Source organism: Triticum aestivum, chromosome 7D (genome assembly GCF_018294505.1).
Source record: "Triticum aestivum cultivar Chinese Spring chromosome 7D, IWGSC CS RefSeq v2.1, whole genome shotgun sequence".
Classification (NCBI taxonomy): Eukaryota; Viridiplantae; Streptophyta; class Magnoliopsida; order Poales; family Poaceae; genus Triticum; species Triticum aestivum.
The window spans coordinates 13840550-13855134 of NC_057814.1; the positions used below are offsets into that span (position 1 = coordinate 13840550).

Below are 14585 nucleotides of genomic sequence, written 5' to 3' on the forward strand. Positions count from 1 at the left end.
GACACTTCTCTCTATTAATTAGCTAGCTAACACAATATATGAAACACCTAAATCAACCCCCCGAAACCCCTAAACCACCCCCTTTCAAAAAAAACAAAAACCTCAGCTCCTGCCAGCTGCTGACGCGTGGATGCCTATTGGTCCTGGTTGGTGGCACCAACCGGGACAAAAGGCCCTGCCTATTGGTCCCGGTTGGTGGCACCAACCGGAACCAAAGGCCCTCCTGCCTGGGCTCCCCGCACAGGCCACGTGGACGGCCTTTAGTCCCGGTTCGTGTAAGAACCGGGACTAAAGGTCTAGGGCATTAGTAACGACCCTTTAGTCCCGGTTCCAGAACCGGGTCTAAAGGCCCTTATGAACCGGGGTAAAAGCCCCTTTTCCTACTAGTGAATGCCCTGATAGATCCACCCTGATAGATCAATTATCTCCAAACTCCATTCAAGATTATCTCCTAACTAAATCCAAATTATCTCCTAACTAAATCCAAAAGTATCTCCTAACTAAATCCAAATTATCTCCTAACTAAATCCAAAATAAGTCCAAACTCCATACAAAATTAATTATCTCCTAACTAAATCCAAAATATCTCGAAACTCAATTCAAATGTATCTCCTAACTAAATCCAAAATAACTTTCTTTGAATCCAAATCTGCTGACAACTTTCTCATGCCACAAAACCCTAACTAAGTCCTTCAATATGTCCTAGCTACATCCAACTTACACTTCCATTCAATCGTAATCTCGTCAGAACTTTCTGAAAACATAAACCCTAAACCTCACATGACATATCCTAAACCCTAACAAAATCCGATCGAAATCTCGTCACAACTTTCTGAAACGATAAACCCTAAACCTCACATGACATATCCTAAACCCGAATCAAATCCGACCCCTATTGGTACTATATGCACAAGTGACCAGAAAAGATTTGAGAGGGCTAGGCACTTACAGCGAAGATCTGGCGTGAAAAAGTTGATGCACGTCGATGAGGATGATGTGGCCTCTCGGGTCGGGGAAGGTGGCGTCCGCTCGGGGAAGGAGTGGATTAGCGGCTCGTCGGAAGATCTGGTGCCGCGACCCGACTGGGGTGACTTGCGATGGAGGGAGTGAGGGGGAGTAGGAGCAGGAGGGGTAGACATGGCGAGTGCGATCGGCGCCGATCGAGGGCGCCAGGGGCGATCGACGGCGATCGAGGGCGCCGGTGGCGATCGGCGGCGATCGAGGGGGCCGAGGTTAGGGCTTGAGAGGAGGAGAGAGGACGAACCGCTCAAACCGAAATTCAAAAGAGTACGCACGATGATTGGACCTCTATAATGAAGTGCTTTATTAATGCAATTAATTTAATTGAAAAATTTAGGATGAGAATACCCCTGGACCTAATTGGGCCGATTAAAGTTTTAAAAAAATAGGTCGAAAATACCCTTGGGCTCAAAAAGGCCCAGTTATTCTCATTTGTTAGATCGCCCATATAATACATGTGCTCTGGTGTATTATAATGCACCGTAAAATTTCCCTGTCTAATACATCCACCTGATCTGCAACCACGGACTCTGGTATGCTGATCTGGACTGGGTGCATGTGCAGAACACACATGGTTATGTTTTGTACTACCCCAATCAAGTGTCCCAGATCAACAATGCTCTGAAGAAGAGTGCTTCTCAAGCTAACGAGGTTGTTGATTACTACTTCCTCGAGAAGAAAATCTAGTGCAGCCGGAGATCCTGATGCTTTCCAGTCCTAGGATGTGTTTGGGTTTCATCAAGATTGCAAAAGCAGTTCCAACTAAGTGCAAAACTTGTCTCCATCGTGTACACATGTGTTGTATGTTGATATAAACCTAGCATGCATATCAAAGGCTATCCGAACTAAGTAGAAAAATTGTGTGCATTGCGTGTGTGGTATATGCTAGTATGAAAACCTAGCAATGACTAAGCCTTACGCCGTGCTCGGCCTCAGGTGTGCAAGATGGTTTTAGTGCGAGTTATGATCATATTCCATCTCTCTTCTCATGCTTAAATAGGAACACTACCACATACATTGTTGTACCATTTGATACCATATGGCACAACAACCATGGGTTGAATGCTTTCATGTCTACATTTCAATACTGCCATAAAAGCAATATATGGATATTTCTAAACTACTACAGTTATCCCCTCAATACATTACCTCGTAGATAAATGGTGATCATAGCATTTCAAGCTCAAAGTGTAGTAGATGACCATAAGTCCATAACTTGACAAAGCCTTTGCACTCGCCATCTCAAGTCGCATGCATCTTCACTATGAACATGGTAAAGATAATAAATCGTCACTATGAGAGCAAAAACAGACCTAAGCAATCGTAATATCCGCAATATAAGATCACATAGTAAAAAAATTATCAAATTATTATTTTTGTAGTATGTGCTAGGAAAGTGGAGAAATGTGGGGTAGGGCTGCGGGGCAGCCGGCCAGTGCCCAGCAATGACAACTTACTCCTCTAGTCTTATGGCCACCACAATTATGTGTCACTTAGACATCTTTGTGATGATTGTCGAACAATAATGACAATTATTAATTTGTTGTTTGTCCAAGAATCTGCAAAAAGTGTCTGGCCAAAACTGGGAGGAAATGGAAAGGGGCCATTGCTAGGGATGGAAATTTTATGTTAAAATGGCAATAAATTTCTTAACAAAAATAGTTTATGTTGTAAAATAAATTGCACTGGATCAAATGCGAATACACAAACTTATACTTTTTTTCAAGAATCCGCACAAAAATGAGGGGAAAATATTGTACCGTGGATAAATTGTTGGGGATGCACTACTAAGGAAAACCCTAGCAGTAGCGCGGGTATTTTGCCTATCAGTAGCGCGGGACGTCGCACTACTGATAAGGCGCTACAGCTAACGTTTAGCAGTAGCGCCTGTCGTCCCACGCTACTGCTATACATGGATAGCTCGAGCGCGCTTTGGTGAAGAGTGCTGCTGCTAATATCTGCAACGCTTTTTAGAAGGAAGCGCTACTGGTAAGGCAGCGCTACTGCTAACTTTGTTCCACTCGCTACTGCTAGTTGTATTATTTTTTTCTGCATATTTGTTTTGTATTTGAATAGGCTTTATACAATAATCTTTAGCATATCATACACATACAAATGTAATCATAGCATATACATACAACCAGTCTCATCAAATCATGTCATCACCATAATCATCATCCAACACAAAGTGGTCTCTCGTCATCATCTCGAAAATAGCGATACAAGTCTCGATTACTTGCAACTACATCGTCATCCATATCTAAACAATGATATACGCGAGAAGAGCTATCACTTTGAGTGAGAGCGGAACTATGCAGTACATGAGTTCGTATCCCTCTCTCGCATGTCGGTCTCGGTCCCCGATGCCACCGGTGGGCCCAGCAACAACATCGGTTGATCGTCGGCAAGGCTCAAAAATTCGTCTGCCGCCCGGTAGACGTCGTCGCAATCACCAAAACCCTGTCCTTCATCGTTGCTAGCCATGTTTCCTATGATTAAATCTAGTCAATTAATTCTAGACCTAATAAAATGAATAATGACATAAAAAGGCCTATTGTTTTGCAGGAACGTTGACTCCTTCCTGGTGCGGCAAATCCCGGGCACTCGATATGTCCTAGTTTGTAGCACAAGTCATGCCGAAATTCACGGAAAATTTCGGCATGACCTTTGCTAAAAAGTGGACAAATCGAGAACCTAAAATTTGCTGGAACGGAAATGAATCAACATTCCGGCAAAACATAGGCCACTCGGCTTCATTCCCTGGAAACAACAAAAGGCCACTTGGGCACAATCGAAACATGTTCAAACACAATTGAGGAATTTGCATATATCCTGACCACTTCAAATTTGCATGTCCTAGCGTTTGAAACTACAAGAAAATCTACACAAATCTCATGCTCTCTCAAACTCAATTCAAAAACCAAATATAGATTATATTTAGTTAACTACTGAACTAAACTTTACTCTAAACTAAACCCTACTCCCCTAATTAACATCTAGTTAAACAAACTCAATTCAAAAACTAAACCCTACTGAACTAATTAACATCAACATTATCTACTACTTAACATCTATTATTACCCTAACTAAAAAACATCAACATTATCTACTACTTAACATTAACATCTATTAACTAAAAAGGATGGGTGGGGGGGCTTACAGAGAGGGGAGAGACGGTGGCGGGGAGGTGCTCGACGACGGAGGTAGGGGTGGCGAGGGCGGGCTCGGGATGGGGAGGCGGCCGGTCCTGGGCGGGCTCGGGGGCGGTGAGATCGAGGGAGGCGACGGTGAGGCCGAGGGCGGCCCGAGAGGTGGCGGCGGTGAGGCTGGCGGCCTCGGGCGGCGGCGGTGAGGATGAGCGCGGCGTCGACGCCGGCAGGAGACGGCGGCGAAGTGGGGGTGGCGGCGAAGTGGGGGAGACGGCGGCGATGTGGGGCGAGGGGAAAGGGGAGAAGTGGTGGCCGGGGGGAAACCGTTTTTGGGTTAAGTCAAAAGTAACGGTAGCGCGTTACAGAAAACGCGCTATAGCTAATTCAGCGAACGCGCTACTGCTACGTCTTCATCCTTTTATCCCTTTTTCATTTATTTTTCTTTACATTTTATATTTTTCCTTTCTCCTTTTTCTATTTCTTTCATTTTCATTTACTTTTCTATTCGTTTTTCATTTTATTTTATTTTCGTTAGCAGTAGCGCTTTATGCATAAACGCGCTGCTATAAGAATATTAGCGGTAGCGCGATTTTGGGAAGATCGCTACTACTATGTGTAGCCCATCGGCTTAGTGGTTGGAATTTTAGTAGTAGCGAGTTTTTGGTGAGACGCGCTACTGATATATATGCATCTGCAGCGCGCTTATTTTGCACGTGCTACTGTTGTCTAGCAGTAGCGTGCTTTTTTAACAAGCGCTACTGCTAAAGTTCTGTGTATAACGTTTTCCCTAGTAGTGATGGAGAGTACTATGTACTAAAATGTCAAAAAATATTTACTAAGGATGGAGAGTACATATATACTAAAAAGCCAAGAACTATTGTAAGTGAAAACATAGCTTTACTAATGAAAACAAACACACCATTGCAAGGGATCAAACCCAAGCCACCCACGTGACAGGCATGAATACATACCACTATACCACTATGCTACAATGACTGGGTTGACAGTTTACGTTACAAACGATTTGTAAAGATGACTCAACAATTTTTTCAACCTATATAAACAATGACTAGGCGTCGTATCCTTCTTGAAGGCGCCGCCGTGGTTCCTATTCGTCCTCCGTGTTGCTCCGGGGAAACCTCGACCCCTTGATCGGGCGATGGCGGTACTTAGGTGCCATGACCTTGTTGAAGGCTCCGCCTTGGAGTAATCGGTTCATCGTGCACAGCTTCGACTCTTCGTTGTGATTCGTTCACGGTTGAGGCCTCCGGCGACTTCAAGCGGCGCTCTCTCTTCTCTCCTGTAGACGGCTTGGAGTGTGTGGGGTGGGTAGCTGTTCCCAACATTCTTGTATGTTGCCTTGTATGTGTTGGTGTGAGTTGTACGAGGTTGGTTGTAACTGGATCATTGCTTTATATATAAAGTGGGGCGAAAGCCTTTCGCGGTATAAACACGTTGTTGGTTTCTAAGTGACGAGATGAAATGATTTTTTGGGCTCCAAAAAATGCCGATCTGGATTGAGCACATGCCAAAACACAAACAAGGGAGAGGGGCGCTTCAATTTGTCTGACCCATCATGTCTTTCTTAAACCCCCTTCGTGTCCTTTGGCAAAGCCGAGGGAGTTGTGAGGCGGGAAATGGACATCACGTGCAAGGGAACTACAGGTACACCGTAAAGCCTTGTTTGGCATAGGGAGATTCCAAGCCCCTCGATGGAGTTGTGAGGTGGGAAATGGACATCACGTGCAAGAGCACTACAGGCACACCGTAAAGCCTTGTTTGGCATAGGGGGATTCCAAGCCCCAAAGGGGCTTGGGGAATTGGTGATCCCCTTCGCTTCACCAATCCCACATGTTCCCTTCCATCCAAATCCCCCACATTTCCTTGTGTAGAAAATTGTTGTTTCGTAGGTTGGGCATTGCCTTTGTACGATTAGATAATAAGAACAAAAATGTAAATTTTTAAATCATGAACAAGATATAACATTTCATCGCAGAAAAACACCATGATTTCACACACAAAGTAAGCATGATTCTTTACAACCCTGTAATAAGCCACTCAAACAAAAGTGGAAGGAATAACATTTCTTTTTTATTTTTATTTAAGAACTACTTGAATTTCTCTGCTTTTATACTATTGCTAGTACTTCTCTTGACCCCCACACTGCTTGTCTGGAGCTTTTGGCCATCATTGTCGGGAGCTTCCATAGAAGATGACCTCTCTATAGCCGGTGACCGTCGCCGGCCAAGAGCCTTGTTTATCTACTATGCTTGTACTAGCAGCTAGTTACACTTTAACCTTGTGTTCAATTAATAAACCGGAAGCACCTGCTCTGTTGGTAGCTTAGCATCCACTTATGTAGTATGTGGATACTATTTGGACTACGATAACTGCCATACGTGTGAGCATTAAAGGGTCTGCCCACACGTTTTGTGTGGTGTGTTTAAGAGGACCAGCCCATACGCCTACGCGTGGGCAAAACAACTAGCACCCACACGTCTCTTTTTTTTCTTACGATCCCTCTCACACGCCTACGTGTGGGCAAAATGGATAAAGCCCACACGACCTCTCTCAGCCACCTATCTCACGGTCCCGCATGCCCCGCGTGACAGTCACCACGCGTCCCCGTTGCCATGGTCCGGACCCTCTTCAATGTCCGTTTAACTGCAGTTGCCATGGTTGCTCAACTGCAGTTGCCATCTCAGGTCAAGTGCCAGATGCCATTTTGGACAACTGCAGCTATTGCCATGTAGGGTCTGGTTTACTATAGTTGCCATGATTTGAAAACTTTGGAGGTTGCCACCTACTAACACTAAGCAGTTGCCATGTATGGTCTGGTTTACTACAGTTGCCATGATTTAAAAACCTTAGAAGTTGCCACCTACTAACATTAGGCAGTTGCCGTGTAGCGCTACAAGGAGACATGGCAAAACGACATGTTCGGTTAAAGTGAGAATTGCCATCTGCTTACAAGCACACTAGGGCAGTTGCCGTGTACCCTGCAAAACACATGGCAACTGACATGTTCGGGTAAAAAAAAAGAGAGAGTTACCATCTGCTTACAAGCACACTAGGGCAGTTGCCGTGTACCCTGCAAAACACATGGCAACTGACATGTTCGGGTAAAAAAAAAAGAGAGAGTTGCCATCTGCTTACAAGCACAGTAGGGCAGTTGCCGTGTACCCTGCAAAACACATGGCAACTGACATGTTCGGGTAAAAAAAGAGAGAGTTGCCATCTGCTTACAAGTACACTAGGGCAGTTGCCATGTACACTGCAAAACACATGGCAACTGGCAGCTTATGTGTGGGAGAGGAGACGGGCGTGTGGGCGAGATGGCAAATGCCCACACACCAGCCCTTATGCGTGAGTGAAAACTGGCGTGTGGGCGAACTGCTAAACGCCCACACACCGGCCCCTCCGTGTGGTGAAACGGACGTGTGGACGACCGGGTGAATGCCCACACACCAGCCCAGTCCTACGTAGCACCACAAATATGCCAAGATTCGTGCACCCACAAACGGACGCGGATCCACGCGTGTAGGCGAGATGCAAACGCCCACACGTGTGGGCGTTAGTGTTTAGCAGCATGTTGATAACTAGCATGATAGGTTCGACCCTGGTGATATGTTCCTATTAGCCAGTAGTTAGTTCGTTGATTGCTAATATGATTGGTTCTTTAACCACACTCCTAAATGCTACTGTACCTTCAAAATGCTCGGTAGGAGTTCTTCAAGCATGGGCTTTTTATCTCTCGCACATGTGCATCCTTGTTTAATGTAGCTTGTCATTTTGTATTATTTTTGATAGTCTCCTATGCTCGAGCTGACCTTTTTTGTGCAAAACATTTTAGTTTATGAGTTAGTATGATGGTTATGGCAAAATTTTAATTCTCTAGACAAATATGTTAAATATACATTTCACCAATTAAAAAAACGGCGCAGTCGATGCTCTTATAGATGCTGACACCGTGCTAGCCAAGATAAAACATCCAAGGCAAAAATAGAGTGGAGAGTTCCACTTACAAAAATACTCGGTACCATTTGAACCAAATGTGCTAGTTCCAAAACGGTGCGCGCAAGAAAAGTCATTCCCTGATCTCATGCTAACCATCACGGCTAATCTGAATTCATGCAAAGCAAGATTGTGCAGATAGCAATCCCGATGTTTCCAAGTCCCATGATGTTTGCGGGTTTCAACAACTTTATAAAATCAGTTCCAACTAAGTGCTAAACTCGTGTCCAGTGCAAATGGTTGTGGTGTATATGTTCATGTGCAGCATATGAAAAGCTGTTCAAACTAAGTGCAAACCTTGCGTGCATCACTTATGTGGTACTCCCTCCGTTCGAAATTACTTGTCTCGGAAATAGATGTATCTAGAACTAAAATACGTCTAGATACATCCATTTCTTCGACAACTAATTCCAAACGGAGGGAGTATATGCTAGTATGAACCTGTAAACAACGAAACCTTACACCTTGCATGATGAAACTTTACGCCTTGCTCACCCTCTGATACACAGAAGGGCTTTGTTGCGAACCATGATCCGGTTCTATCTCTCCTCTCATGCTTAAATAGAAGCACTATTACACCATCACTTGATAGATGTGCGAGCAATTCAGTACATATGGAGCACATGGCATTTCTGTACTGCTATGATCAACACAACACTAGCAATATTATTACAGCACCCTTCCACAACTTAACAAAGTAAAAGGTTCATTCAATTCTACCTTGAACAGTTCTGTACCATGTAAAACCCCAAAGTAAATTTCCTGTTCTTCTACAAAGAGAGAAAAATCCTGGGTTGCAAAAGTTCACATATGGAAGGGGTGATCTGATGTGTTCTATATATCTAATGTTGTCTTCTGATCCACCAATAAATAATACAACATGGCAAGAGGCGCAGCGGAACGGGGGCAACGATCAGCGGATGGGCGTGTACGAGCTGCCCCCGGAGCCCTTTTGCTGGTCCTCGGCTGACATCTTCTCCTTCGTCATCGTGCTGACGTCGGTGGCGGCCTTGGCGACCTTGCCGAACGCGCTGGTGACCCACGACGCGCTCGTGAAGACGTACCTGTTCTTCATGATGGCAGACCCGGCGTTGCTCACCGTCTGCTCGGCCGCAGCCAGCGCCGACTTGGTCTTGTCAGAGACCTGGAACTTCTGGTCCATCTCCTTGACCTTCTCGTTTACCACTGTAGTGCCCATGGTGAACTTCTCGCTGAGCCCTATCTTCTTGTCGATGGAGGCCACCTTGGCGGTGGCAGTGGATGTGAAGCCATGCCTCTCATCAAAAGATTTCGCTTTGCCGACGGCATCTTTGCCCAGGGTGAAACCCCTGGCAAGCATAGTGCTGACAACATCCTCAGCCTTGTGGACCACATTGTCACCACCCACTGGTACTCTGGTTCCACTCATCTGAAAACACAAGACAATATTCGATATTACAACAACACTTCAATTGTATTTTCCATGTTACTACTGAACTAAGGTTGCCAGTAACATAAATCCAGGTCTGGTGCATGAACACCAGCACTAGTTCACACTGCACAACTTGAAAATTTGGAACGTCTGAAAGCCAAAGAGATAAATACATAATACAGTTGAGCATAATACCAGGCATAAAAGATCTTATGTCTAACAAAAGCAGGACACCAGAGCTCCACTGCATTCTGGTTTGGCACTAATAGGATGCAAGACATTAATGGGTACTGAGTATGCCTTCCACATAAATAAATCAAGAAGAGGTCCGGCAGATGGAACCTTGTGAAATATGTCACGGGTTTCTGATGGTCATTTGTTAACTACAACTAAGCATGAAACTTCATTGCAACTTTGATCTCATTTATGGTAAAGAAAGAGGAATATGCATAAAGTGTATGATGTCAACAAAATCAGTACGGTTTCAGTGAATTTAAGAAAAACAGAACTGACCTACATACATACAGAATTATCATATGTGCCATGTTCAACTCAGGACACAACACACAAAGAATTAAACAGGCCAACATGGTAAACTGAGGCATCACATACCAGTGGAGCAGAGGCAGTAGGGGGCGGTTGATACTCTGGAGCAGGTGCAATGATAACAGAAAGGTCAACTATTGTTGCGCCCTGTTACAATGAGATAAAATGTCTGCTCAGAGATAGTTTTCATGAGAACAAGATAATATTCCATAGATGTCGATCCTATGAAAATGAGAACTGTGCTTATACTGGCACAATTGCTTTCTATTTCAGAAAAATCATTGAGTAAGAATTGCAAGGCGATTGACCATTAACTGGATTAAAGAGCAATTAAAGAATTATATATTTGCAAGGTTTAGATACTACTTTTGTTGAGATGAAAAGCATGTAAAAATAAGGTATGGCGTCTGAAACATCTGACATAAACATTTCACATCTAAATGTGACAATGGAATATGGCAGAGTTCTGTTGAGGGACAATGATTAAAGAAATAGTGAACAACTGGAGAGAAGATTGTAGCAGCTGAACCGAATCCTACAAAGGCCTTCAATTACCCACCGAAAGAAGAAGCGCAGTCTCTGCTCCTTGGGCATCTTTAAAAGTAACATATGCAACTTGAGACCACTCGTCACCACTGAGAAAAAAATAGAGCAATCAAAATCTGATAATGCAAGTAAAAATACTATTCAGAAGAATAATAGAAGTATATGATCCTGTTGTGCAAATATTACAAACTTACAAACCTTTTCATATCCACATGTTCAATGTCTCCTGAAAAAGAAAAGAACTCCTTAATGTCTTGCTCAGTTGCACTCAGGGAAACATTTGTGACCTTCACAGTCCTCACCTGTCATGACAAAACATTATCAGTTACAGAACAACTACAAAGGGAAACAAACAGGGAAGCAAAAATAAAGCCAAACAGCACACTGCATAAGGAAATTCATAGTCAAGCAAAGGCTTTCAACAGTTGAGTTATCATGTAAGTGGGGCTTTAGTTGATGTACTGAATCAAAGTATTTAAGCTCATGCTTCCTCATATAAACACAAATCAATCCATTTTGCTTAAGCACTCTTGCAAACTTAAAAAACACAGTGAGCCACCACAATCAGGCTGATCTTCTAAACCAAACTCGACAACAATCATCCGGTTGTTTTTCCCAACTCACATATGCTTGCTACAGTAAGAACATTAGAAATGGTTATAACTTAACGCGTATATGCTTGCTACTTCACCCTAAATCACATATAAACATCAGCATTTGTTAGTCGACTTGCAGGTCATCTCATATAACCCAAAGAACTAGCTAGTGAGATAAGCAAAAAGTGTTCTGAACTCCCAACACAAACAAAGATTTCGCTCAACTTGGAGATCACACGTAAGCAGCCTTCAATCACGCAAGCAAGGTACTGCGTCACCGACAGACTGAACATGATATTCCAGAGTTGGTTATTACAACAAACAACTCACAGATTAAAACCATCAGCTAGCACAAGTTACAGATAATCAGCTAGCGCAAGCCACAGATAATCAGGTAGCAGAAGTCAGAGGTAATCAGCTAGCGCAAGCCACAGATAATCAGCTACCAGAAGTCACAGATAATCAGCTAGCGCAAGACACAGACAATCAGCTAGTACAGGTCCATAAGTTTCCCCATGTTTGGAGCAATCATCTTATCCTACTCCACGGAATCGGCGCATACTAACTTAACGAACCGGCTGCAATCGATCTCGAGCTCCAACCCGAATCGATATCCGGGAGTTTGTAGTCGCAACAAACAAATTCACAGATTAAATGCATCAGTTAGTAGCACAAGCCCAGATAATCAGCTAGTAGTACAAATCACAGACATCAAGCAGTATTCACATGTTTGAAAGAAAAAAATCCTCCTCGCCAGCCCCACGGAACCGGCGAGCGCTAGCTTAATCAGCCAGCCACGAATCTCGCGCTCCGACCCGGGCCAAGGCGGCGCGCGCCTCCTTCCAGCTCCGACGACCCTACTAAGCACGGATTCGCCAAACCCTAACCCTAACCAGCGGAGCTCGCGGAAGGGGCACGGGCGCGGGCGAAACCACGGGCGTCGCCCGGCCTGGCGCGGCCAGATCCAGCGGGAGAAACGACTCAGAAGAATCTAGAAGGGACAGGGGGAAGCGGGACAGGGGGCACTCACCGGCGCCGCCGCGGGCACCTCGACCGGAGCCGTCGCCGCCGCCATCGCGCGCGTAGTAGAGCAGGGGAGAGGGGGATTAGGCCGGCGGCGGTGCTGATTAGGGGACGGATGGATTGGATTAGCGTGGAAGGGAGGGAGGAAGACGACTTGCTACTAGTAGTAGTGGGAGAGGACTCTTCAAGGGGTGGTGTGGGCGACCTCGGAGTTAAGAGGAAAGCAATTGCAAGAAGCAAAAAACACCTTCAAAAGGAAAACATATTGGCCTCCCACACATATTTCTTTTTTCCTTTTTTTTCTATCATGCGCAATAAACTACTTCCTCCGTTCCTAAATATAAGTTTTTGTAGAGATTTCACTAGGTGGACTATATACGGAACAAAATGAATGAATCTACACTTAAAATACATCTATATACATCCGCATGTACTTTATAGTGAAACCTCTACAAAGACTTATATTTAGGAACGGAGGGAGTAGTTCTTTTTTCCGAGAAGCATGTAGAGAAAGCGCCTTTCGAAGAAAGACGGAAGGCGTTGAGAGAATGTGACACCCCCACCATTTCATCTGTGTCGACAAATCATGGGGCTCGACACTATGCCTTCACTTCACAGTTTTCTTCCCGGCGTCTCCTATTCTCAAGATGAAGTGATGAACTCCCTTTCTTGTTCTTTTGTCTTGCATAGGGTTTTTCTTTTCATCTTTTGCTAACAGGTGGTTTCTAAGAGGCGTCGAAATTTGGATGACTCCGAAGCATGTGGAGGACACGAATCGGCTCGTGGTGGCATATAAATTGGGCGTGCAGGGTATGGTTGTTGAGATCATTTATTCAAAGCACACATAGATTGTGTGGACGTCTCTAAGAAAGTTTGTTTGATTGCGGGAGGAAAAACAAATGATTATTCAAACAGGTTTTTGTCAATGAGTTTTTAATTTCAGCCTTTCTACATAATTATCTTTTTTTCCTTTAAGAATATAGAACAAAAGAAACATCAATTGAAAATAATATCATATGGGACTTTCCTACAACTTAAACGATCCAAGTAGAAAGAATTAATGCACTTTTGCTTTGGTACACCCCCTTAAACACATCGACGACTGAGATTACTCCATACCTCTTTATAATAAAGAGTAGGATGGTCTTTTTTGAAAGCACACCACGGGACCTCGTATACGAATTCAGTAGGTACAAGCGACTGGGCCGGCCCATTAAGCCATGTCCATATACGAGAATTCAGTATGTGCGAGCGACTGGACCGGCCCATTAAGCCATGTCCGTATACGAATTCCACAGGCACGAGCGACTAGACCAGCCAATTAAGCCATGTTCGTATACAAATTCCATAGGCGTGAGCGACTGGACCGGCCCATTAAGCCATGTCTGTATACGAAGTCCACAGGCGCGAGCGATTGGGCCAGCCCATTAAGCCATGTCCCCCCTAGCACGTTCAATATAAGCCGCGTAAAAATATAAAGAAAAAAGCAGAGCTCATCAGGACTCAAACTCAAGACCTCACCGTTTAAAGCCACACGTTGCTCACCACTTCACCTCACCGCTATTTATGGCATTTCGTAGCGCAAAATATATAAGAAAACACAACAACATTCATATATATGAAATATTTTCTAAAATAAATCAAAAATTTATTGGAAAAATGTGAACAATTTTGAACTGTCGAATATTTTTCAATTTATGAACTAAATTTAAGCAAACATTTTTGGAAATTTGAACAAAATTTTGAAACATGAACAATTTCAGAACATCTATCGAAACAACATGAGCAAAATTTTAATCATGACTTAAATGAAAATTTCAAATTCGTGAATAGTTCTTAATTGACAAACTTTGTTTTGAAATCCATGAACTTTTTTCCAAGTGCATGAACTCTTTACAACTTTTACAAACTTTTGCCAAAACCTGAATTCTTTACAAATTCCTGAAAATTTGCTTTCAAAATTGATGAAATTTCTTAATATCTGTGAAAACTTAGGCCGGCCCAACAGGCAGCCACGAGGGTGATGCCGTTGCCTAAATGGTTCAAGGCCTAAGCATATTTTTTTCTTTTCTATTTTCTTGTTTTTCTTTATTTCATTTTTTCCTTTTAGAAGTTTATTATTATTTTTGAAACCTCTTTAAAGATTTGAAATATTTTTGGCATACAAAAAATATTGTTGTTTTCAAATATCATTTACAATTGTAAAAAAAATGTTTTAGAATTTCAGAAAATGTCCCCTTCTTTATTTTTTTGTTCATAGATTAAAGAAATGTCTGAGTT

At 43.4% G+C, this 14585-nt stretch overlaps 1 protein-coding gene across 1 annotated transcript; it reads right to left on the reverse strand.

Moving 5' to 3' along the window:
- Nucleotides 1–8747: 8747 nt before the first annotated feature.
- On the reverse strand, nt 8748–12542 carry LOC123165574 (binding partner of ACD11 1). Its single transcript, XM_044583245.1, has 5 exons — nt 12313–12542; nt 10885–10988; nt 10700–10775; nt 10207–10287; nt 8748–9591 (listed from the first exon to the last, which is right to left on the reverse strand). The coding sequence occupies exons 1-5, from the start codon at nt 12355–12357 to the stop codon at nt 9097–9099; spliced, it is 801 nt and encodes a 266-aa protein (XP_044439180.1). The 5' UTR covers nt 12358–12542; the 3' UTR covers nt 8748–9096.
- Nucleotides 12543–14585: the final 2043 nt, after the last annotated feature.